The sequence below is a fragment of the Bombus flavifrons genome, chromosome 5 (assembly GCF_040668555.2).
Source record: "Bombus flavifrons isolate JBK064 chromosome 5, iyBomFlav1_principal, whole genome shotgun sequence".
NCBI lineage: Eukaryota > Metazoa > Arthropoda > Insecta > Hymenoptera > Apidae > Bombus > Bombus flavifrons.
Genome location: NC_138446.1, coordinates 16,733,378 through 16,759,816, shown reverse-complemented (window position 1 = coordinate 16,759,816; position 26,439 = coordinate 16,733,378). Strand labels below are relative to the sequence as shown.

General features: G+C 47.3%; 3 protein-coding genes across 10 annotated transcripts in view; 1 reads left to right on the top strand and 2 right to left on the bottom strand.

Moving 5' to 3' along the window:
• Positions 1–21,604, top strand: part of Lsm11 (U6 snRNA-associated Sm-like protein LSm11) — a 37,062-nt gene extending 15,458 nt beyond the window's left edge. Inside the window, exon 5 of one of the 2 annotated variants that reach the window (XM_069113878.1) lies at positions 19,392–21,604. In XM_069113878.1, coding sequence (XP_068969979.1) covers positions 19,392–19,438 — 47 coding nt within the window. In that variant the 3' untranslated portion in view covers positions 19,439–21,604. Of the gene's footprint in view, positions 1–432; positions 716–19,391 lie in introns of those variants that run through there. The other variant, XM_069113877.1, reaches the window with a different exon arrangement.
• The window catches only part of Eip74EF (Ecdysone-induced protein E74), a 145,260-nt gene extending 122,413 nt beyond the window's left edge, over positions 1–22,847 (bottom strand). For 4 of the 7 annotated variants that reach the window (XM_069113837.1, XM_069113841.1, XM_069113843.1 and 1 more), the window contains exon 1: positions 10,735–11,576. The gene's annotated coding sequence lies outside the window, so the exon portion shown is untranslated. Of the gene's footprint in view, positions 1–4,902; positions 5,167–10,370; positions 10,438–10,734; positions 11,577–21,601 lie in introns of those variants that run through there. The other 3 variants (XM_069113838.1, XM_069113839.1, XM_069113840.1) reach the window with 3 other exon arrangements.
• A 2,106-nt stretch (positions 22,848–24,953) lies between these two features.
• Positions 24,954–26,186, bottom strand: LOC138180233 (anaphase-promoting complex subunit 15). The gene is made up of 3 exons (XM_069113882.1): positions 25,981–26,186; positions 25,830–25,889; positions 24,954–25,495 (listed from the first exon to the last, which is right to left on the bottom strand). Exons 1-3 carry the CDS (start codon positions 26,104–26,106, stop codon positions 25,274–25,276), a joined length of 408 nt encoding a protein of 135 aa, XP_068969983.1. The 5' UTR covers positions 26,107–26,186; the 3' UTR covers positions 24,954–25,273.
• Positions 26,187–26,439: the final 253 nt, after the last annotated feature.

Genomic DNA, 26,439 nt, shown 5'->3' with positions numbered 1-26,439 from the left:
CCGAGTACACGTGTCCCAGCGACTCCTCGCGCTTGCCTGCTCTCTCCTAACCGTATCGCCCTACGCCCTTCTGCTTCCCCTCGAGCTTGGCGGACACGTGCCAGCACATAAACAACCTTTCGAGTCTTACCTCGTGACCCATCGACATTCTCTTCGTCCGCGGTTTCTCCGTGACGTCAACCTCCGCTGTTTTCTCCCTATCCCGCTCCGATTCCCTATATAGGTTTCTGCTCTCGTTTCCGCGATCGGAACGTTGCAATAAAAAAAGTCTCGTTTCGAATATAAACTAAATCGAACGATACGTATCGGTGATACGTTTTCAAGAATCCAGAGCGACAAGGTGCGTTTGGCACGACCAACCATTTTCGGAAGACCCTCGATAAATTTTCCGAGTATTAACTTTTAAATGATATCGCGTTCTCGATCCATTAGGTGCTCCAAGCGGCGTGAAGAGGAAAGAAGACACCGCGCCCAAAGTAGTCGTGAAGAAGATCGAAGGAAAGGAGGAGACCTTGGAGAGACACGTGCCGCAAATGCTGCTGAGGGGAGAACAGGTCGCTATAATCGTCAAAATCAATTGAGTCAGTGAATACGTCCTACCACCGAGAAACTGACACTGGTGACGTCACACGATTCCACGTTGCGACGTATCGTATCGCCGGACGAGTAACGAGCAACGCGACGCGATACTTTCTTTTACAATAAAATTACGATTTTCCACATTTTGCTTTCTTCTATTGATTCTCCCTTACGACGATCTCCCTAGACCGAGTTACGAACGTGCGACGCGTCTAGGAAATTCGAATTCAGCAAGTAGACGGATTATTATTTCTGACCGGTGCCTGCGATCACGTTCGCTCGGAAGGAACGAGGGTGACGAGCTGTTCGATAAGAAACAGAGATAGGGAGAAGCGAAAGAGAGGCGAGAAGCAGCGGCAGAAACACACAGAGGCGGGGAGAAAGAGCACGATCGGTGCAAACATCCACGGGTCTGGCTAATCTGCGGCTAATCCGCAGCGTGACCATCGACGAGGAAATTGTACAAGAAGAAAGTAAATTCGTAATTGTTCGGCTGCACGCTGTCGTTGCAGTAACTAACTCGCCGCCGCGGTCGCTTTTTCTCTAAGGCGGTGCTCGTTGCACGTTAACCGGCTCTTTCTCTTCGTTTCTCGCGTGCTCGCGAATTGCGCGTCCTCAGAAATAAGAAAGTTTCGACGAATTACGCCTATAGACGATATAACTATCTCTTATCTCGCCTCCGATACCTCCATACCATCGACCATAAATTCTTCGATTCAGTTGCCAGATTTCATACGAATCGCGCCGCCTTTGAATCCGTTCTCCACACAACTAGAGAAACTACCAAAACCATTGGCATTCATCCATTAGACATCAACATCCTCCCACGCGAATTTTCTTTCCTCCGTGTTCAACAGCTACTGCGAATCGAGAGTAACGTGAATTTTTCCTCTTCTTTCGGAACGGCCAGACGATAACGCGCGCCTCCTTCGTTTCTACGTCGCAGAAAAGCGCAACAGCGTCGCTTGGGCCACGGTGAAAGCAAGAACCCTGTCCCCCCTTGTCCCCTAGATCTACCGGGGGGCGCGCAATCCCGGCAGGCCCTCTCACTTTCGCTCTCCGGAGAAAGTCTGGCCGGCGTCACCGCTGGCCGCCCTCCACTCTGCCCCTCTGCAAACCATCGCCACCACCGCCGCCGCGAGCACGCCGGTCCCTCGCGCGTCTGACCACCACCTTCCTTCTGCCTCCCATTGCCTCCCTGCTCTCCTCCTCTTGGCCCTTCCTAGACCGCCCCTGACTTCGCAAAAGCGCTTGCTCGCGTCGCACTCGGCAAGGCGAGCACGACTTCTAGCTTCGCTGCTGTAAACACGATAGAGAGACCGAGGCCTGACGGCGGAACCAGAAGCGAGAAGCACCGAGCCGAGCCGACAGAAAGAAAGAGAGGGAAAGAGAGAGAGCAGAGTCGGTTCTCTCTTCTCCGTTCTCCTTCGCGCCACTTGTGCACTTCTTCTACGGTGTGCTCTCGAGCCGACGGGGGTTAATGCACTCCTAGAGCAAGCCATAACCTTAGTCGGGGCCCTGGAGAAGCGCGGGAATCTTGGCGGCGTCGGACGCACTAGGCGCGCTAGAACCACCGAGCGCGCCCGATGTTTACAGAATCGTCGCTACGATCGTTAATCGCGCAACAGGAAGATTTTGTCTAAGGTAGAGCGAAAAATCCTATGGATCGTGGCTGATCTTTGCTGGGCTACAGGCAGGCGGCAGACATTTCGATTCGCTGGAATTTTTAACGTTCATCGACTGCTCCGAACTTGAAAACTTTACGATTCGTATTCCGATCGAATCGTACTCCAATATGCACGCACTATGTACATAGCGTTGTGATTTTGACCTGTTACCGCGGAGATTAGAGTCGTTTAAAGATGTTCGTGCAACGATTCCTCGACAGAAATTGCATCGGTTAGCAGCAGCGAGATACGCCGCAGAAAAATGCGCGAGCGGTCATCGAGATTCGTGGACGCGAAACCTTGGAACTCATTGTCTACGAGCGATAATTGGATGTACTTGACTACAGTTTCGTATATGTGTGCACACGCTACACGCTCGCCTAGAGAGAATAGTTTATCTCTCGCCTGTATCAATCTGTCTCGCTCGTTCGCGCTAGACGATAGACTATAGAGGTATACAACGGTCCAGGGCCGACAAGCGACCGCCTTGGAGGCGTAATGACGATCGTAGAAACTCTCGAGGCCGGTCCACGAGGGCCGATGGTTTTATGAATGCGCGAACGCGATAGAAGACTGGAAGAAAAACAGACACACGTCGATACCGTGCAGGTATCGGGTTTTATACTATCACTGTTCCACGATTCGATTAATCGATCCGGCGATTCGTTCGATAAATTCATCCAAGATATTTCGTATAAACGATAAACTCGATCGAGATTCGCCGTTAGTCACCGCATTATTTTGTATGCGATGGGATATATTCGATATCGGAAAATGTTGATTTAATTTGAGCGTGAAACTTTCGGAATCGAAGCAATGTAACGCGTTCGCGTTTCGTTTGCACGCAGTTTGAAACGCGCGGAATCGTCGCGGAATCGTCGCGGATTAATTTTATTTCGATCGAGTTACTTGGAGATTTCGCAACGCGTCGGTTCGCGTCGACGATCATCGTTTCCAAAATATTTACTGAAAAAACAACGATGTCGATACTCGAGCGTTTTAACTGATATTGCAAAACGATTTGCAGTCTATAAACAAAGCGAGGTCGCGTGGCAAAATGAAACGAAACGGGAGACCTCGCGGAAAATTCCAGATCGCACTCTGTCCTCGAATTTAAACGATAATGAGCGGGGGAACAGGAGATTACCGCGTTCTATGAACCAGCAGCGAGTTTCATTCTTAAACGAACCGTCGATCTTTATCTACGCGCGACTCTACTACGCCACGAGATTGCCTGCCAATCTACCTTTTATCGAAGACGAAGCATGGTCGTTCTGCGACAGATACATTTATGCGTCCAATTTCAAATCTGATTTATTCTCTACTTTACTCCTCGCCATCGCTATATCGCGACGTTTACCAAGTTTATCTCTTTATTTATAGTTATTTATTCATTGAAATTAACTAGCAATACTGCTACACGATAAAGCTGCTTTCCAATCTGTGGCCCCTTTATCGAAGACGAATTTCCACGATGAAGCGTATCTTCAAAAATCGACGCACGCTCGCGTATCAAATTCCGATCTATATTCTACTTCGCTTCTCCGCTGCAAACTGCCATGTTTATCTATTGCACTAAATTAGATCGAATATCGTTGTACAAGCATCGACGAATTTCGTGGGTTAGGATGACGCAAATGACGGAAAAGATCTAACGCGTGAAATTTCACGGACGGGAATTCGGCAAATTCTTCGACACCGGACAGCCAGTGCGATCTTGTACGAACGTCTGTGACGACCAGTGGAAACTCGAGTCAAAGTCAACGAATGCCCGCCATCGATTCGAATCGAGATCTTCGACTATGATGTTTCCCGCGCTGATTGGGAACCGCGTGGGCTCGTAGCCATCCACACGCCTGCAGGAGGCGCACACGTGTCCGATCCGCGGGCAAAGTGTTGAAAATAACCTCTTCAGCGTCCCTGACGAGGTGGGAATGTTGAGTTTGCCGCGAATACTATTCTGTTAGCTCGTGATTTGCACTTCCTAGTCGAAGCTCGTACGCACCAATACATCGGCCACGCGCATTCTCTACGCGGTATGCACATGTACGCGATACATGGAAGGATGAGAGTGTGCACGGGAGGCCGAGAAACGTATCAGAGTGTTGGTGAGCGTCGGACGAGAACGTTTGACGGTGTCGGTGTAAAACTAACAATAATAATAAGGTTGAGTCATGTGGGGCCTTCGAGAGCAAAGAAGGGCCTTGATTTGTGCCCCGGGCAAGGCGAAGCTCTCTGTCTCTCCATCGACCGATCGTTTCTCTCCTTCCTTGATTCGACGTGCTTTTTTGGAGCTCCTTGCCTGCTCTCGGGGATTTCTACGTTACATAGAAACCGATTCGAGGGCAAGCTGATCGTAAAAATCTGTGTTTCGATCGATTCGATCGAATCGCGCTTAAAGAGACCTCGCGTTTCACCGAATAATCTTACCTTCTCGAACTTCTTGTCATTCGTTTTCAAATATGCAAATCCGAACGAATCGTTTAGTCCGAGCAAAGAATAGTGTGTATCCGATCCAGGTCGCCTAGTTAATAATGCGTACGCTTTACGATGACCGGTAAAGATATTTGCATTTACGCTTATTTTCCCAACGAAACGTTTCATTTTCATAGTATCTGTAGTGGTATCTGCAGTCGAAATATGCTATGCAAATTACCTTTTGTAGCCATGGTAATTCTCGGAGCGAACACCTCGTGACAAATGGATCTCGATCGTGCTCTGTCACAGGTATTATCGATTAACGTACAACTTTCTCACGATAAATTGCGAGCAGCAAAGTGTTCAACAGTTCGGTTATCGTCGATAAGCATGCGCGTATGTGTCGTTCGAGTCCCGCAGCGAGTTTAATGGTTATTGGCAAGTCGGACAACTTCCTCGAAGGCGACGGACACTCTTCAACGCGTTCGATGGACCTCGATCAGCCGGGGACGATCTATAAAAGACACGTTTTATAATACGCGTGTGCTGGAACAACGGGCTGACAATTCCACGCGTGCAACGCCGTCACCGGTTGACTGGCCAACAATCGGGCTAGGAACGCGATTGGGTGCTTCGATCAATCTTCGAATTCGAACGAGCCTTTCTTCCCTGGGCTTTTGGAAATCCGTTCGAACGTTCGACGAATTCAGTAGAGAAGGTCGTTGACGTCAATCGTTCGAGCGTTGCGCGATCATTGAATCACAGGGACGAGATGGAATAATGATTTATTTTTATTCCTTGGTGAAAGCGCGATGTGACAGCTGCGTCGGTGAAAAAACTTGTCACTTTATCTACGTTACGTAGCTACGGTATCATCGCGAAGAGAATGATCTGTTCTCTGAATAGCGGCAATTATTGTGTTTACATTGGGCTTTAACGACACCCGCGATGTGAAACAGCGTTTTCCATGCAATTATGTAAATACGGGACAAGTGTCATTAAAAAGCGATTTCGATTATTCGCCTTACTCGATTATCGCGCGATGGAACAAAGCCGGTACAAAGATCAATACGCGACATCGTGTCGAACGAAGACTCGCAAGATTTATTAAAAGATTCGAACTCTCGTAAAGTTTCATCGTTAACGTTAAAGTACAACGGTACGGTATTGTTCGCAACTTAATACGAAACTTTCGCCATTTTATGCACAATTAGATCCGATTGTTTACGACCGAGTACGCAACGTTTCGTCCACTTTAATTACGCCACGAATATTAGCTTCCTATAACGAGCGTTTCATTAGCGATATCGTTCACCGCGGATCGCGCACCGGTACGACTAGCCACGGAAATTACGAGGTACTAAGGATAACGATGAACACGCGGCAAGAAGCGAAACGCGCATATTTATAACAGAAATAAATAGGACTCGTAAACGACGAAACGATTCTGGTCGTAGTTATATTCGAAGATCGTTCGCTACTCTTCCGATATATCTTTGTCATTATATATTTCGTTACCTTTACGCGTTCCCGTGTCGCGAAACCGGTTTCTCTCAAACATCATCCGCAACGATTCGATCTCACTGTATCGCGTACTCGAATTTTGGATCAACGTTCTTAATTCGCGATCGACGCAACGATGGAAGCGCTCGAGCGCTAAGAAAGAGAAAGAGAGAGAGAAGAACGGGTAACAGAAGCGGTAGAAGAAGAAGAAGAAGAAGAAGAAGCAAAAGGGCATTATGCGTACGAAAAACGGTCAGTTGGACGTCTCGATCGGGTCACGTCGTCGTACGCGATCCTGATCGTGAATAGACTACGAACGAAGGAAGCAAAAAGTGAAAGAAGAACGGTGGAAGTAAAAGAATCGCGAAAAGTTACATCGAACAGAGTATAGATAGATAGTGCGACTGCGAGCGGCCTTCCGAGCTCACGCAGCCTTCCGCTTTTATTGCGCTGCGTGAATCGTCGCGGTAGCGCCGCAGCTAGGGCTGAGAGTGCCAACTTGAACGATCTCTCACCGATGGTCAAGCTGTGACATCACTTCGCGGCAGAATCTTCTGCTAGAATTCCATGCACACGCCTTCCGACCGTCTATTTTCACCTTCGCAGACTATTTAGACGTTGACCCGGACGCTGGTAGGGCGATAATAACTGTTAGTTTGCGTAGTTTCCGAAGATCGAACACCATGAATGGCCAACCGGCATTAATCTCGATGAACAGTGCGTGAAAGTCGCGATACGCTACAGCGAGACGAATAAAAGGTTTGTACTTGGCAGAATATCGTAACACGCGCCTGCTTTCCGTACCCTTTTGGCAAGATTCTTCGGGACGAAAATAATTTCGGTTGGCGGATTGCATAATGAATGGTGTGAAATAAAATCGCGCGGCACGGTATCGCAAACAAAATGGATGCGAGCAAACAAGCCGTTCTTTCTGCATACAATTTGCAAGATAACGAATTACACGTGCCGCGATAGCTACGACCGACGTGGTAAGGGACAATCTCGTCTAACGACTTGTAAATTCTATGTTCTTGTTCGTGGAAACGAATATCAACGGTTGCTGATAATTTACTTTCGCGTATCCTTCGCAGGAAGCTTGGTTTATCATCGGCACGCCGTCAGTTTATCAAGCATCGATTGTTTTTCCGCACATGTCACACATGCTGTGTTTCATCGCGTTGACGAAACGTTATTTTCTTTGCGTGTTATAAAAGTCACACCTACACGATACAAATGCGAGCCGCATTAATGCAAGCCACTCGGTTTTAACGGGTATATACTTAATCGTACATTCTGCTGTTTTGAAGGTAAACGGTTTCAAGGTGAGCTAAACCCAGCCGAAGAGTAATTGTTTAATCGGCGTAACAATAACATTTGATTCAGCATTATTCCTCTTTTCATAGCAGTTGCGCGGCAATGAAACAACCGGCGAGCCAAAGACATCACCAGGAACCGTTTCTTAATTGGATGACTGAAGCAACAACGTATAAACCGAATGTTTATTAAACCGAAAAACCGATCGTTCCATCGGTTCATCCTTTGAGAGAACGATCGTGCCTGTTATGCAGCTGCATACGAGCCGCTGTACATTAACCGCTATATACTCCAATATGTATTTGTACGTGTATATGTATAATACAAGCGAATGATTCACAATCCCCACTCAAGTTGGCAATTGTGGGAAAGATCTTCGAGGTAGCTCCTTTTCGAGCAATTAACCCACCTTCGCGGTATCAAGGCAGATCATCAACGCGGCGACTTTGACCACGACGCGAGCAAACGTCGGAGAATTTTCGTTTCCTCGTACGTTACTTCTCGTAGGTTTTCGGGCTACCCTTGACCATGACCGCCTTTACCACGGTCTCTCTTTCTCTCTTCTGTTCTGGGGCTACCTACACGCGGCCCGATCGTTCTCGGGTGTTACGTCAAGCGAACGCCAGGGCACGAGGGCCCCTGGCTCGAGAAAGGTTAGGTCCACGATCTACGGGCCACGGCGTGTTCGCGAGTCTCTCGAAGGTCATTGGTACGTATGAACGAAGCAGGGGCGGATATTCGGAAAACGAGGAGGGGAGCTATGGAAGGAGAGGGCCCCTGGGCGGGGCTCCCTCTTCGAACTTGCCAATATATCCGAGAGAGTCAAGGCTCTGGCCTAATTCGAGTTCGTAGACCTAGACGGACGATAGGTCGCACGTACGCGGGACTCCTTCTTTTTCTCTTCGTCTTCGTCTCTCTCGCTAAAGGTCATTTACTTTTACCGAGGCACCTTCAAGGTGTCACCTTCGGGTCTTCGAATCTCCTTGTCCTTGAGTTAGGGTTCGAGAGGAAAGAAGAGATGGCGTTTCTCGCTTACGTACCGTAGAAACGGCTATACTCGCGAGGTTTCCTGCTTGGTCGAGGCGCAGGTGCAGAAACGCGCGCTCGACCTATATCTCGACATCCCGGTTTGCCCTTCGAGCGCGAACGCGCGGACAGATTGTTAAATAAACGCGTGCCGCGATAATCGGGCGACACGCAGAAACCATCAGAGGGCGATCGGAGGCGACTGCGTTTGCTTTCCATAGCCGGTAAAAAATAATTGCACCGCTGACGACAAGCGTCACTTGCACAGCCATTATTTTTGGATATCGTGCACGCGTGTATGTACACAACGAACTGGTTGCGTGAAAACGTAAACACAAATGTAGACCTTGCTCTTGAAAGCCAGACATTACGTGCGTCGCGATCGTATCGAACGCGCGTAATTGATGTCATACAAAAACATAACATTATGGAAATAAGGATCGATCGATCGAGAAAAAGAACAGGATGCACACTTTGCATTGGAAACTTCGAACTTTGTGTTACCGATTCCAAAGACGCAATAAGCGATATCGAAATTCGATCAACGGATCTAGATAGCTGCGAATTTCAATTCCTCGGAATCTTTACGAAGACGAAGACTTTTCCGCTGGTAACCGCCATCGATCATATTCGGTTCATGAAAAGGAGGGAGCAGGAGAAACGGAAAGAAGGAGGAACGAGTAGTCGATCGTAAGTTTTCCACGATAGAGAGGATTAAGAGACGTAGTGAATCGAAGCGGAGTGGAAGGCAAGAGGATGTGGAGGAGGAGAAGGAGGAGGAGGAGGAGGAGAAAGAGGTTACGGAGTGCTCCACGTGGTATCAAACTTCAGGGACGCTGGTTTATATGGGGCGCGAGGCTACGGGGCCCTTATGCCGCGTCGGCATCTCGATATTTATCGAACGTATACCGACGCGGTACGATACTAAACACACGAAACGATTTTGGCCCTCGGCCGTGGGTAACAGCGAAGGTCGCCGCGTAACCGGTCACGCTAGAGAATTAGAGAGCGATCGAGGGAACGCGAAACTCGCGCGCAAACTATAAATCTCTTAACTATATTAAAGAGTCGCGAAGTCTTCTGAGTCGAAGCCAAGCGAATAACGGTGGGAGGAGGGATCGGGAAACAGAGGCGAACAGAGACGAAAGGAAAGGAAGACGGAGATGGACGGTCGCGAGGGCCGAAGGTTGGCCCGAGCTGAAAATACTTGCAAGAAATATAGTTGCGTCTTATTTCTGCGCACGTGAGTACGTGCACAAGTGCATACGCGATCTACGTATTCGGCGTTACGTCTGTTTACATGGATCACCAACGTATACGGGCGGTATGAAATTACGAAAAGCCAACCGACCAGTTCTGTTCGATCATCGACGAGTAAATCGCGTTTTATCAGTCCCCTTTAGAATCGATTCGAACCGGACGATCTTCCAATCGACTCGATGAAATTCACCGTGTTTCCCTCCAATCGACCATAGACGCCAACCACTCCAGGTTTCTCCTGTTCAATCGTACCTGCGATACGTGTACGTTTCGCAAAGATAAGGATCGACGCGTGCATACAACGAGTCATTCCCTGCCTGCGCTATCTTCGCTCGAATCGTCAGAGACGGTTACAATAATTTTATATAATCGATACAATAGTAACGCGAGCTACGGTACGGTCTATGCGACACGGACGGAGGAAGGGAACGGGATTGAAAAGAGAGGCGTATCGATTCGTAAAACGTTATTTACAATCGCGTCCATAAAGTGACGCAGAAAACCCAACGTACACCATAGAATTTAATCGTTTTTACGTAAACCGATATCTCGTGGTACACCGAACTATAATGCGTGATCACTTCCTTGATCGTATGCGATTACCGTCCGGTTGCTCGTTTTCACCCCGGCCGAGCGAGTCGTCACCACCACCACCACCACCGCCGTCATCGGGTCCGCGAGATTCGCTTCTGCTCGGAGAAAACATTCTGTTAGGTAATGCCGACAAAGACGTTCGATCGCGCCGTTTTCGTTAAATCGCTATTATTGCTTCGCGTCCCGCGCTCCACGTTTGTCAGACCAACTCGTGTAGGTGGCATTCAAACGCGTTCGACTTTACCGCCACCTCTAACTGTCACCAATCACGGAAGCGAGCGTGCCTCTTCATTCGTTCTTCCATCTCTTTATATACGACACGATATATACGGTATACTAATTGTTTTAGTCGATCGATGTTAATTACTCTTACCTTCGTAAGACGATTTACGATGCCCAACGTGGATGGAAATACAGACGATACAGACTGGACGTACTCTCGACGCACACCGGTTACTTTCGCACACACTCTACGAACGACAGTCTCGTATCCGTAAGACAGGTCTGTTTTTCCCGCTTTCCACTTGGTCGTACTCCACTTCTTCCTAGTCACAGACAACGTAAACAAACTTTTCGTGCGCGTGCCTGACGCGCACGCAAAAAAAGAAACAGACGAAGTAAAACGTCCTGAGACGCGAGGAACCCGAGTCGCGCACGATTTACGATATTCCGGTAGAGAAGCGCGCACAACCACGCATCGATACAGTTATCGTGTAAAAAAAAAAGTTTGGTTTTCGATGCGACAATGGCGGTTCTACACGCACGCACAATCGGTAACTGTCCTTCCACGAGCGATCGAGGAAAAGGCGGCCATAGCTCTCTGACGATCCAACGAAAACAAGCGATCTCGTAACGTGGAATACGAGGACGATGCCGCGCGCAATGATTCGAGTCAAAATCGTCCGGTCGGCGCAGAGTGACGCGCAGCCGTGGTACACCGTCGGCCGCGGGAAATTCAGGAAGCTCGTGTGCCGCTTAATGGTGGCGATACGATTATACGCTCGCGATGCTTCGCGATTCACGGTGGTCTTTTTTCCTCTTCGACTTCGCCGGCTCTCTCGAAATCCTTTCTCCTGCACCCGGAGGGGTTTGTAGCGAAGGGGAAAGAAGAAGAAGACGACGACGGGTTGCGTGACACGAGGCGTGCGAGTCTTTGGCCGAAGCGCGAGGGAACACTGAACGTAACGCGCGAGCGGCGAGTCTCGGTTTGCCTAGCCTAGCCGCCACTAAACGCCACTATCCTAGGTTAGACACGCTCGCGACACTCTCCCTCCTCCTCCTCCCCCTCGCCATTCCCCTCTGCCATTCCACTCCTAGCTCGCGCCTCTTCCTTCTCTTTCGTACCAACAGTACTCTCCCTCTCTCTCTCTCTCTCTCTCTCTCTGTCCGGCTCTCGCCCCCTTCGTCCGTCTCGCTCTCGCTTCATCGATCTTGCGTCTTTGTCCGACTCTATGGATCTATGTACATAGAGTACGGGGGGTACACACGCCGTGTGGATTCGGAGCGGTTGGCTGGTGGGGGTTCGTAAGGCCATAGCCACGGCCACCGAGTCGCACACTCTCGCAAACCCAGCAGGCGCATGCACGCACGTATACACACGTTGCGAACAGCACACATTGCCGGAGCGACCGTTGTCGCTCCGTTTCTCGCGTGTGCGGGCTCGCCAGCGCGCACACGTTTCTAGCCTCTCTAGAGCGCTTCGACGATCTCGTGTATCGTCCGTGTATCGCTGTCGCACGGAAGCATTTCGCGGGACTATTTTATAACCGGAATCCCGAGCGCGAGCTAACGAGAAAGTGGAATCGCGATGTCTTTCTTGTTTTTATTTCTACGTATACTGTTTCGTGCCTGTTGCGCCGTAGGATCTTTTAAAACGCGAATAAAGCCATCGAATTTGAATTAAGAATAGCCACGGCGAGTCCCGTCGAGGCTTGGCGCGACACGGTCGACTCTAAACGCGATATCACCTCCGTGCTACGAATATAAGTGCACACATAGATTCGCGCGTGTACACGTGAGAAGTTTAGAGCGAGCCGTAGCCGAGACAGAATATACATTCCATGTGTAATTTGTTCTATATTCAAGAGGCACTCTAGCGCGTATATGTGTGTCTATCGCGCGTATGTACAACGGAATATATGTCTTCATGGACGCGAGGGTGTACAAGAATGTAACCACCGTGCGACTCAATACAACAAGGCACACAATGTCCTCCTCCACTGACGTCCGTTTCTCTGCAAGCGTGTGCAGAACGCGTTGGCATTCAAATGACTATTTACACGCCTTGTTATTACGATGAACAAAACGAAACGCACGTCGCGGCGCTCATATTATCGAAAACCGTTTGAAAATCATACGAGCTGGCAAATCGTGCGTTTACTTATTCGTACAGCGAACAGAGAGCAAAACTCTTCGCACACGGTACACAGAAACGAACCGTAGCTTTCGTTCGACAGCTCCTCTGAAGCGCGATTCGCACGCAAAAGCGGAATAAATTTTCCTCCTCTTCGCCGGCGAATTTATATCTGACGGAAACGTTATCCAAAGGCTGATCGTCTTGTTATCTCTGTACGACACGGTGAGCCAAAGCGAATGCCAGATTAAGAGGCTATTAATGATCGTACGAGCCGATACGATACGAAAGCGTTGATCGCTCAAGTACGGTTATCGCAAGTTATTGCAAATTGCTGTAATTAACATCAGAAGGTGAGCGCGGTGAATTTGTTCCACCGTATTTCTTATCTCTTTGAAAGGAATGGAAAAATCATCGCGTTCGTTTTTTCCGATAGGTAACGTTTGCACGTACGACTCACGCCGTGTCGTAGGGAAAAGAAAAAGGCAAACGCGGGATCCAGCGTATGTAGGGCTAAGGGTAAACTGAGTAGCGAGACTCCGAGTTTGGTCAGACAGGCAGCGTTAATCCACGTTCACCGGTTAGGTTCTCTCGATGGTTGCCACGGATGGCGGAGTCGATTCCCGAGACTTTCTAACGAAAGTGCAAGTCTTTTCTTCTAACCGGCTACCATACCGTGCAACCGTCCTCGACGCGACTTTCGCGCGTTTTCCGCGGTTTCCCGCCGAGGACGAAGACGTTCAACGCTTCCGGGCTGAGTCACCGCGTCTCTCGTAAGAAATATCTTCCCCGGTCGTTTAATTAAAAAGAAAAAAAAAAAAAGAACGAGAAAAAAAGAATATAACGAACCTTTTAATTGGCTAGCGTTTCTATTCGCGTGACTGTATCTTTCGTAGAATCGCTCGGTTAAATAACGCGATTGTTAAAAATATAAAGAGAAGATTCGAGAATATCAGTGAAGTGGCCGATAGTGGAAAATATCGAAAAAGGCAAAATCTGATTTAGGAAGTGACGATCGACCTTCGTGTTGATTCATGAATCTGAAGCAAACATTTCTAACATTAAAACGTAGCGAAAAGGCCGCCTTCGGCACACAGTCAAGGTCTCGGCTCTCCTCGACTTTGCCGTGACATAAATATTCGGGGGCCTTTTGGGCCCACGTTGGTTCCTCGTGTCGAGGCACCTGAACTTGCCGGTCGAACGGGAGGAAGAGAAAAAAGCGCGACAGAGACAGAGGGCAGAAAAAGTCCTTTGAAGGAAAAGAGATAGAGGAACCTCGCTTGTAATCGTCTTCACCGGGAACGAACGACCCTGAGTAGGAACTAAAAGATTAAGCCATCATTCCGCGACCAAAACCTTCTCCTCTCGACTATTTTTGAAGTGCTAACAATTCTATTCAACGTGACGAATCGCTATCGCATAAGCGTCGTCGTTGCATAGCGACGTTAGTACAAATGAAGAATATAATTAAAAGTATCCTTCACGCTTCTATTCCCTATACACACAGGCCAATCTACATATATCCTTCGCGAATAAAAAGCTCGGCGACCGGTCGATGGTAAATTTCTGTGTCTGACTGCACACGTACCCATGTGTGCACAAAGGAAATAAAAGAGCGTTTGATCGCTTCGTTCTGGTTGCTCCTAACTCCGTGACATTCAAAGCTGACGCATAAAGAATCGCACGCGTTCTGATAGCGCGGTTTGCACACGCATTAAAGCATCGCACGACTAAGCCGCGCGCATACATGCCACACGTTCGCGCCGACTCGTCATCGGTGTATGTTCCGTACTAGACTTCATAAACTTTCACTGGCCTCTCACGCGTTCATTCTCTCTCTTTGGCCGTGCGTGCTCGGCTTCCAAGTCATAAATTCGGTAACCTCTGCGGGTACCGCCTCCTTGTGTCCCCGTCCTTGCGCGATCGTTCTGACGGGATCCAGAACTCTCGTGAAACTTGCCACGTCCGCTACCGGAGACATCCGTGCATCGGAAAAGAAGCAATGGATTCTACTAATATATAAATAAATGCACCTCAAAGACTCTGCGTATCCCCACTTCCGTTCCTCTTTCTCTCGCTTCTCTCTCCCGCGCTCTCACGCGTGGGACGTTGCCCCATTAGCGAAGCAGATATAAGTGCTTGCGAGAACGTAGTCAATTTAACGAGGTTAAAAAAAAAATCCTCTCTCCCTCGTTTCTGACGCCAGAGGTTCGCGTACGGCTTCCCAAAGACAGCCAGACCGCACGCGTTTGCGTAAAACACTGGCGTACTGCCGCTCCCGATCACTCTCGCTTTTCACCTGGCCGATTGACAAAGATTCTACCGATCGAAGAGCGATCGTGATACATGATCCGATTAATCCGACACTCGGAATACGTGTACCCGTTATTTGCCATTTTCCAGCGCAATTCGCCATTACTTCCGAAATTTCAGCGAGTCAACGTTAAATCGCTGCCTTTGCGCAGCGTTCAGGAGAAAGTTGAAACGGTCGAAGAACTATGACGTTCTCCTACCGTTTCCGTATCTCTACGAGAACCATCGTTTCATCGGCGAAGAATATCAAAATCGCGAGTAAAATATATCACGAACAAATGAAACTGAGTTTAACCGTAGTAGCGAAATACTCTTACTTTTTACCTTCCCGAAGACAGACCGGCGAACGCGGTTCTCCTCGATTGGTTCGTACAACCCACTCGGTCCAAGATCGGTGTTAACGTACGATTAGTGGGCCAGTGTCAGTCAACGACATCGTTTTGATGGTTAGCCGGTAGAAATAAAGCCGGGGAAGGAGACTGACTACCGCTCCGGTCGCCAAATACCGCACACGGTGAACCGTACATACGGGGCCACTGGCCAATATTTGGGCCAATGTTAACGTTGGTCTCTGTGCCGATTGCCTAATACCGGCTCGAGTCACAACGCACCTGATAATCAGAACGACGAGAAGGAACTTTCGTATATGAAATGCGTTACTCAACCTTCTACGTAACGATCTTTCGTGGACGTGTAAATACGCGACCTCGGAAGGATCGATCGATTGTCGTGACCATCGGTCCATAGGCGATCGATTACGACTACGGTAAAATTTAAAATCCTACGGTATTACGTCATCGTTTAACAGCGAAAGGAAATTGTGACGAAATTGGGGCCATCTTTCGTCATCTTTTAAAGACGTTTCGTTTAAAACTAACTTTCGTTTAACTAACTTCCCGATATGAAAATGAAAATTATGTCGCAAAAAGAAAGCGCGTCAACGCTCGATGAAGTGAATTCGCGAGCAAAGTTGATTCAGTTTCAGCAAACTGCCGTTTCCCTAGCGGAAGATGATGAACGCCTCGCGTCGTTTGGCATTCGGAAGCCATTATCCAGGTTTAATCGTACCAGCGCGGCGTCACGGCAAGACTTTCAAAATCTTGTTCTTGGCACTCGATCTACCTGCTCAATGGCTTGTAACTGTGGCCCTTGGAATTCGCGCGTGTCATTGTGCTTTCTTCAGAGGCAACTTTGGCCAATTCCTGTCCACTTTGTGCGATACTTTCTTATTATCCAGTAAAATCCTTCTTACGATTAATTCGCAACGGGAAGAATTTTTCCAGCGGTCGCTCTGAAAGAAGTTGTATCGTACGAATCCGCTAGACTCTCTCGGAAATACGCTCGCGGACACGAGTGGCTCGCGTTCGTTCGCTCTTAATGTCCGTGCCTGGTGACCCGTGGTGCAAACTAAACCCACCGGAGAAAGTTGCCAGATACTTTCTCGTAGCTGCGCTGCCTCCTTGCACGTTGGTCGATGCAGTCACTTAAACGGTCCCCCGTATCGATTCGATCGTTCGAGCCAAACGTTCCAAGCTCGTGACACTCACAGGTTCAACGAATAGAAAAAAAAGAAAAGAGAAAAGAAAAGAAAGAAAACAAACATACGATAAAAACTTGACGTTTTACCATTAAACGGCTAATAAAATAAGCCCGAGCGTTCTATCGGGAAAGATTGGAATGCGTATCTCGATAAATATTTACGATATCGCGTATCGAGATAATTCGAATATTTTCCATAGAAAATCGTTCATCTTTTTAGAAAGTTTTCTATCGTTCGGTTAAAACACCAAGTTCGTTCGTCGATTTTACGATTAGAAAATACCGGCGGAGTTAGAATTACGAATTCTTTTAAGGTCATCGTCAAAAGAGAACGGCGGGGAGAGAGAGAGAGAGAGAGAAACGAGACGAGAATCAGTCGTTCGAAGGGAACGCTACCAGTAATATCGGGATGAATAGCGCGGATGCGCGGCAAGAATGGATCAAGGGGCTGGCAAAAATATCGAACCATTCTTGGCCAGTCTTACGAGCTCGCGGCATTCAACCGCTTCGCGGACCAGCGACTTGATTTACTCGTTCGAGGGAACGAACTCGCCCGCACTTACATATACTTCAGAAAGGTATAGCCATGGCTCTATGTATAACCGAGCTATTATACACGCAGGTACATCGTGCGCATAGTCGTCGTCGGAGGAAAATCTTGGTCCTCCTACGCCTGTTCGTTAACTATTCATGCGCGCACCGTATAGCCCGCGGTCGACCGTGATGAATTGGAAGTTACACGTGCTGGAAAAAAATTATTTAGCCAGCCGCCAGCGCAATAAGTCATCCGTTTCGACCGTTTCTGTTTGAGATAAACCGCTCTGGACTCGGTTTAACGCGTGATAACGAAGGAATACCGATTGGCCGACTCCGTTCCCATCGATTATCCATCCTGTATGGACGATATTTTCTTCCATTCTTTTGTAATATCAAATTTTGCGAGAAACGCGAGAAACGTCAAAGTCGTCTCGATGGCACACGTCTCGTGCGCCAAAGCGGAAAAACTTTGGCCGCAAGAAACGCGGCAGGTATTAGCCGGCGCTGAATGCGATTGGATTCTTCCCAAGGAGTTCTAAACGGAGAAAAAGGAAATATTTTCGTGGATGCATCTTCGAGGATGCAACCAACCGTGACGTAGCTTTCATGCTGCAAACCCTGTGACGTCACTCATTCGATGACGTGTGGTCAACCGCGGTCAATGCACCAGGCCGACGTTTCTTGCAGGGCACTATAATGCTCGGTTCACTGGCATCGTGCTTGTGTGCGTTTGTTCATGTACACAGGCTGCACCGCGGTGCATGTACGCGCGTTACACCGCAAAATACCGGGTGTTCGTAAAATCTCCAGTCTCTGTGCCTTGTCAAAGGAAACCGTTGGCGAATCGAGTCGTCACATCTTGAATATTTTTCCGATTTGTCCAGCCTGTTTCGTTTCACGTTCGAGTTTTTCCTGTTACCGAACAACCGATATCTGTCCTTAACGAGCGAGCAAGCGGACGGACGAGCGAGCAAGCGGACGGACGAGCGAGCGAGCGAACGAGCGAGCGAACGAGCGATCGCGGCTGCGTTAAAAATTCATACGCGATGACGTCGAGCGTTGCTTGAAATTCTTGCAACGTGCTACGCTTATGCCAGCATCAAAAATTCATGCACGTCGTTGACGCTGCTACCCTATATCCCTGTTTAACGAAGGTACGCTTCAACGTTTGTTCGTTCGCGCCTTTCTGTGTTTGCTATCTACGGATACCGTAAATATTACCGTGCAACCAGATGAACTTCGAAGATTAAAAACAGACAATCTCCTCGTCTCGTCGACAACGAATACTCTTTTTCCACCAGACAATGGCCTAATTACGTACGAGGCTCTTTTTCGGTCTCATTGTCGTTTAATCGTCCAGTATCGGTGACGAAAAATGCGCACCCACGTGCGACGCCTACGTTAAAACGATGCTATAGGTATAGATCGGACAGTAGTAGGTGACGCGAGTTATCGAGCAAGTAGAATGGTCCGCAATATAGTCGGCCAAGTTCCGATAATCAATGATCGTGTGCGCGTGTACCGGATACGGGAATTGTTTACGAAGTGTGTAGAAGGTAGAGGAAAATCGCGATACGTAACGCGTGAAAGACAAGCCCGAGTCGTTGAGCCTTGGTATACGAGTAGGTAGGTAGTATACGAGTTGTCTACGAGACGAAGGAAAAAGAAAATATACGGAGAAAAGAATAACAAATAGAAAGATAGAAAAAGGTTGGAAAGCGTACGTCGTAAAGCGAAGAAAAAGAAACGAGATCTATTGGATTTTGAATTGCGTGAGATCGGTATCCGCGACAAAGAGAAACCGAAGAATTCGGCAGAACAAATCTGTTACGTAATCAGCGAACGGTTTTGCTTTTGGCGTTGTCTTCGAACGAGGCACAACGATCTCCTCTCGTTTAGCCGTATCTTATCAGGATTCGTGAAATTTCGCGCAAGAACGATGCCTTTCGTCGATTCTTGTCTCGTCGAAAAATCATGTAATGGTGTGTCTAGAAAGCATGTAGCGAAAGGAGGTGTAACGTTCGTTGCATAAGAGCAAAAAACCATTGTGGACTATTAATCCTCAACAATTCTTACCGTCGCTGCTAATATATCCTTCGTTAGCAAAGAAATCCGTATGCCGTGTGAACAAACGACGGACACGGTGGTCTTCGTGCTTTCTAAAATCGTGTTGGCGATTCGATAACCGGAGACTTGTTAACGCGCGGCGCGATTTTCAAAAAGACGAAACGTCCGGCGAGCGTGCTCGCTAAGAACCAGACAACTTTACATCGCTTGCTTTATTTCAGGAACCACGAAACGTCCGTCTGGTTGTCGTATACGCGCGACATCCTGAGCGTGATTTAAAAACGCTGAGAAGCACGTTCTCCCTCTATCAAAGAAAAAAAATGCGCACTGGTCGAAACGAAATTTACGAACCGATCGTAGAAGAGGCCAGTTCAGCACAGAACGCACAGAAGCTGTGTCAGCTAATAGTAAAGACGACGTAGAAGAGGACGTGATCCACGAGGAAGGAAGTCGGAAAAGAGGAAAAACCCGGCCGGGCTTCTCGTTTCCCCTTTGTCGTGCGAGAAGAGTGGCTTTCGTGAAATTCGTCCAAGTGAGTCTCGCAGGAGAGACGGAAAGGGAGACGTGACTTTAGCCATAAGCCGTAGGTAGGCCGCACAGAGCATGGACAAGCAAGTCGAGTTGAGAGGCGCGGACGGGCGGTCAGAGACCCCGCAGGGCCGGCGCAAACAGTACAGCATTACCCACTCGCTCGTTCTATCGCAACCTGGACCCAACAATGCTCAATAATCGTCCCTGTGATCGCGCCACCTTTTAACCGACAACCTGGAAAAATCGTCTGCTCTTTTTCCATCGGTTTTGCGCCTTTCTTTTTTTTTTTTTTTTTTTTTTACAGCCCGCAAAAATACACGTCGAAGAGAAGAGAAAAATACCAGACGTTGCGTCGTGGTTTTTTTCTTTGCGAGATCAAGCGAAACTAAAGAGTGGAATTGTAGGAAGAGAAAAGAGTCTTGGAACGATAAGACGGTGGAGAGGGATCGTTACGAATAACCAAGAATAGATGGATGGTAAAAGACCGTAAACGATGAATTCGACAGCGATTTCGTTAATTTCACTTTTCATCGAACGTGCATTTTTTACTGTTCGCGATCGAGCACACAGGAACGAACGAGCGAGCGAGTGAGCGAGCGAGCGTGTATGCACAGCTCCACGGGACTTTCTCTGTAATTCGCGGCATAGTCTTTACGTCTCCTCGGAATTATGATTTCCGCGATTCGTTATAAATACGTTCAACGTGACGCTACATAATCATAACGCTTACCCGTTTTACGCTAACTTTCTGTAACCAGAAACCGCGCAATAATGTTCCTAATTTCGTCGCTACTTTCTCCCCTCTCCCTGTAGACTCCTTTTTTTTTTCGTTCTGGTATAATTAACGAACACGTAGAGCTTCGCGGTTATTAACATTTTTAATAGAAGCATCGTCGACGAGAAAGAACATCGAGAGATTAAACGAAGATACGACGCATCGTTAAGACGCAAACATAGCGCGAGAAGCTTCTACAAAGTTAATTATTACTCATCTCATTGATATCGTAAACGATTTCAACTTCGTACATAGGTGTATACATGGTATAATTTTTATGCAGGCTGGTGTAGAGGCGAACGAAAAGTCACAAGACATGGAAACAAGAAAGAAGTCTAACTTCGTAAGAACGTAAATTCCGCGAACTCTCTAGTGCGACTATAGGATCTGCGTGGCTGGATTTCGAGCTAGATAGATGGTGCGAAAGATACCCGAAGGAAAAGTTAAATATTGACTGGCGCGGCTAGCTTTAACTTCAACGTGGAATCTTACGCGTCTATTTTAGTTCCAAGTAAAGGAATAGGCTGTTCGTTCCAACGTGTTTTGCTAGGAACATAAACAATGTACCAAGAATACTAGGCGCGATAGAAATCGCACGGTTAATGCGTTTCGATGGCACCCGCGGTGCGATCCACGGAAACGCTTTGGAAAACTCGCGAAAAAGAATTGGGACGTCGTCGGTCGTTTCGAAGAGAACCGACGCTTTTTCCACGATTCGCCGAAACTTTCAACGATGTCCTAGTCCGTCTTAAACCGTATACGGTCAATGATCCCTTTCTGCCCCGATTTCACCAATTTCGCTGAAAAAAAACAAAAAAAAAAAAAGAAAAAACGCCTTCTCGTTGCGCTACTAGCTTCGTCTAGTGGCTTTGCGTTTCCGGTTGATAGCTCGCGGACGCAATCGATTAAAAATCCTTCGAGAAACTCATTACCGAAAGATAACGCGAATTACGTATTACAGAAATTATTAACCCTTGACGTACTGCTCGCAACGTATGACTAATTAAATTAGAAACTCACGAAGCGCTAGATATAATCTTTCAGCCTAACATCGAATGGTTCGGCGAGTAATACGCGATTCATCCTCTGGATAGCATAATATGAAGCGTAATGATCCTCACTCACCGATCGAGGACGCGCCCGTGACATCTGGATCTAGCTGATTCGCGTAGCTTTCTTCTATTCGATCGTCACCGAGAGACCGTCGGTCCTCTCTTCCGGTTCTTCGGTGTTCACTTCAAGTCACCAACTGACAAACCACCCACACACTGCACCGTCCTCGTCGGAAGATTCGTAATCTTCCAAGTCGCGATCGTTCTCTGTTACGGTCGTCGTCGTTCTCCACTCTCTGTGCATCCAGCAAGGTCGAAAGAATATTCGTGAAACGACGGTGGAAGAGGAAATCGACGGGGGGAAAAATGGTCGCGGCCGTGCAACCGGCACGGTGTCCTTTTGCGATGTCACTCGGTACTCGATGTATACTGTATAGGTTGGAGCCGTGTATCGTTCTGTTACGTTCCGGCGGTTTAGCCGGCACGTGGTCGCGTACGAAACACTTTCAGTCTGGCCGTCGAGAGAGAGAGAGCCCACGCGTCTCGTGTGCTTGTAATCGCGCGTTCGACTGAGCGGCCGAGTACTCCCGAACTCCCCGGCTCTCGCTCGTGCCGCTCTTCCTGCTCGCGCTCGTCTCCTTTCCTCTCCCTCTAACGCACGCCGACTTCGATGCGTCGCCTCTCTCTACCGCGAGCCTCCCCACTCTTTCTTCGTCGCTCCAAAACGCCTTTTCGTGCATTTCTCTCCAATATTTCGATCCCTCTTGCTCCTTGTCTCGCGATGTTCATCCTTCCTTATCACTACGACTCTCCCCATCTCTCTCTCTCTCTCTCTCTCTCTGAGACTTTGACTTCTTTCTTCTTCTGTTTTCACATTTTTGCAAATATTACGATTATCCGGTATCTATATACGATAGCGCAAGTGTGCCGGTTGTCGATAGGCGTAACGATTACAGCTTTATACGTTTTATCTGTAATTGTTAGCGACCAATGGCAGCATCAAACGCTTGTATTAGCTCGTGTTTCCTATTACTTGAGAGTTTACGCCTCGTTCCAATACTTTCCCTGCTTTCTTTCCCGACGTGCACCGTATTACGCCACTGTCAGTGCCGCTTAAGCGTTTTCGATTGATCGCCTCATCCTGCGTTCCACGCTTGTCGTTTCCTCGAAGCTCCGAGTTCGACGTTAACCTCGGTACCACGCGATTTTCTCAAGGCTTTCGTCCTCACCGACCGCATAGAAGGAAATCGTACGAAAGCCCAGCGGCTCGTAATCGTCGAAAGAGAAGCGTCTCGTCCATCTTCGTTCTCGACACTCTCATTTTCTTCCAGCTCGCTATCTCGGTACACTGGAACAGAGGATTTATTATCTGTTACGTCGTGTAATGTCTTTTGAGGCAGGTTAGGGTGCTTAACTCGACATTAGCCGTTGAGGTCTGCCCCCTACGGCGGCACTCTTCTGCATTCTGCCGGTGAAATCGGTTGACGCGCGATCAACCACCACGGTAGCAGTAAATCACTAACCGAGCATTAACTGTTGCAAACGGTTGAACGTTTTATTGCGTATTTGCGTCGAACGCGCGACGATTAAGTTAACGCTGCCGAGTTAGCTCGTACCGGCCGAGCTTCGATCGCCGCAGCTCGCCAACGGTGTTAGAGAAATCTCAAGAAAAGGGTGGACACGATGCGATATCGCTGCAAGGTCGAATGGAACTTTTAAACGAGCCGTATATGGGCCAGTAGGTCAAGCAGACATTAGTATATACATTAGTATATACAAAGTAGATCACGCGTGTGGAAATCGTGTCGCTCGACGTTCGTCGATACGTTGCACGATATACGATGCACCGTACGCATCCATTAAAATTCGATAAGGTTCCGTTGATTTCCAGCGTACGCTATCGATCGACGAAGCCAGACATCCGTCGCAGGCACGGAGATTACATTTTTACGTTGCATCGTGATCGTTGTCGTTTTAAGGAATCGACTGATACGAATTTACCGAACAGGAGGATCCATCTTGGACGAATCGAACATTGCGATCGATAGCACGCGCGGCCTCTTGCGTTTTCACGAGCATACGCTCCGTGATACGAATGAACGAGTTACTCCGTCTTTTTCCTCTCTGTCCAGCTTACAAACGATAAAGATTGATAGTGGTAATCTAGAGATGCGCCATAGTAGAATCACGAAGCGGTAGGATAATCCCCATAGACGATTCCATCTACCTGAATGTTAAGATTTATGTGTCTAATATGACCGGTATTAATTCATAAATCCGGAGGGTATTACCATCTACGAAACTCGCGATTCATAAATCCCGAGATTTATGCGCGCAATACTAAGCACGAGATGGAAATGCTCGCTAGCCCGTTCGCTCGCAATGTGTGCAGTTAAATTAACCTTGAAGCGATTCAGTTGCTCGGATAAAATTGCAAATCTTTTAGCTACTCGCTTTTAGCGTTGCCCGTTATTAAATATTCCGTGTTCACCGTGTTCACAGCGGCGGCGACCACCGTGGACACCGGGTGCGCGTAAAATCGCGAAAACGATTTACTCTCTTCTCCACGAAGCGAATGCTTCGAAGCGCCGTACGCGAGAGAACTGCTGCATGACTTCGATTAAAATTTTTCGGCCAGTCGAGAACGCGCGCGCGCAAGCGGGGCCGCACTCGTTCCCTAACGGACCAGTATATATTCGAAAAGAAAAAGAAAAGAAAAGAAAGAAAAAAAAAAAAAAAGAATTTCCAATTCCACCACTGTGACATCAGAGGCAAAGATCTTCGACCGGAGGAGGAGATGGAGGTCGTTGCTAGAGGAGGAGGTGGTGGAGAAAGAGAAAGAGGAGGTGGAGGAGGCACACGGGTTCGCTTTTGCCTGAGCGTACCCGTTCGTTCACCCTAGCGGGGGCACCAACCTGGCTTTACTTCAGTTACACGCCGAGAGAGCCGGCGCTGTATATAGGTATATAATACATTCTCGCGTGTACTTACATCTAGTATAGGTAGGTATACGGAGTGTACAGAGAGTGTCCCGGTCGAGCATGATGCGGTTCCACGGCCCTTTACGAGCGAGGCGGGGTACCGACTTGCCCCGTTCTCCAAAGAGAAAGATGGAACACGCTATGAGAGAAAGGGATAGGGGGCAAGCCCTTGTGTTCGATCGCTTTCGACGAGCCATGGATCGTACTTTCAAAGAAATTTTATACTCTGATACAGACATTACGATAGGGACGAATTTCGATTAAATTTTCTTGTCATTGAAAACTTTCAACGATCTACTTTTATTTTATCGGTTGATGTAAGCGAGTGGAATTATAATTAAATGGAAAATTACTTATAGATTTATATTTTTTATTTGTATACGAATGATATTTTATTTATTTTTCCGACGATGCGCGATTTGCATTACTCGGCGTGTCGAGGGGTCCTTGACCTAGCACGTGGTGATTCCAAAACGCTGACTACTGATAATAATGACGCTTATTTATGACAGGATCGCTAGAATATACCGTCATAATCCATCGGACGGTGCTATTTAAGAATTTTAATACCGCATTGCTTCGCACGTAAAAAAAATTTTACGACTCTTTATTTATATTTGTAAGATCTTAATTTTCTGGTGATAAATAAATACATATACCTACATATCATTGTTAATTCTTAAGAAATAAATAGATTGCGTAATATTTCTTTCCCGGCTAAGCTAGATAGAGGTTGAAGTTGAACAAGAACTACGATATTTTAATTAAGAATAACGACCAGTATGTGTGCTGACCATTCTGATGGATACTGGATCTGTCACTGTATCTGTTGGACTGGATGTCTGTTGTTGATGCGAGTAGCTTACTTCCATATCAATTTCGTCTAATTCTTCTTCCTCTTCTTCATGGGTATCTGACTCTTCTTCTTCTTCTCCTTCTCCCTCTTCTTCTTCTTCTTCTTCCTCCTCTTCTTCTGATCCTCTGAACTATATACAATTAATAATTTCTATTTTGACGTCGGTTAACAAAAACGTATTAAATAGAGAAAACTAATTTATCATAAGTTTCATTCTCCAAGCGATATTTGCTTAATCTATATTCGTCGACTTATTCGACAGTCGGTAATGACGTTACTAACAATAAATAGGATCGCCACATGCGATAAAGAATTTAGCAATTTTGAAAAGTACGTTCCTTTTTGCTCCACGCATCTGTATGAACCAACGTATTAAACAACAAAAAATTAAGTACGTATAAATTCGTTAAATAACGAAATAAAGTATAATATGTATTACGAAAGCAAATGTGAGGTTAACTTACGTCGCTGACTGTTTTTCCGATAGGGATATGGTCATAACGTTGAACTCGGACATGTTCCCTCTGAAAGACAGATAGAGATAAAAGAACAATTTAGATAGAAATAGTTTATATTTGTAAGACAAGCTTGTTAGGTTATATGTAGTGTACTTACCCACGCTTGATGTTCCGCTTCGAGCGCAGCTACTTCGCTCTCATCGTCGCAGGGTCTATCGGCATTGAACCATAGAGGATCTGTTGCTCTTGGTTGTAAATTTGGCCACAAAGGGATAATCGACATTTTAGAACTTCTTTCACTGTTTGTCAAGAACGTTCGTATTTCCGTTGTCAAACTGTTAGAAATACACAAACCGCATACGCATGCGCGCGAGTTATGTGCTTGAGTTTCGGCGCTTAAGATTTCCAATTCAAACGCTTTTAAATGTTTCAAGAAAAAATGTACTCATTCGCGTAGCGAAGAGAACAATAAATATTTTCATAATTTCGTAATATTAATCTTTTATACCATTCTTTAAATATTCGTGTATTCTTAGTTACTTTTACATTGCAATTTTGTCTAAATTCACAAAACGTTTTAAACACAGAGCGTGACTTATTACGCCACCTGTTGTAG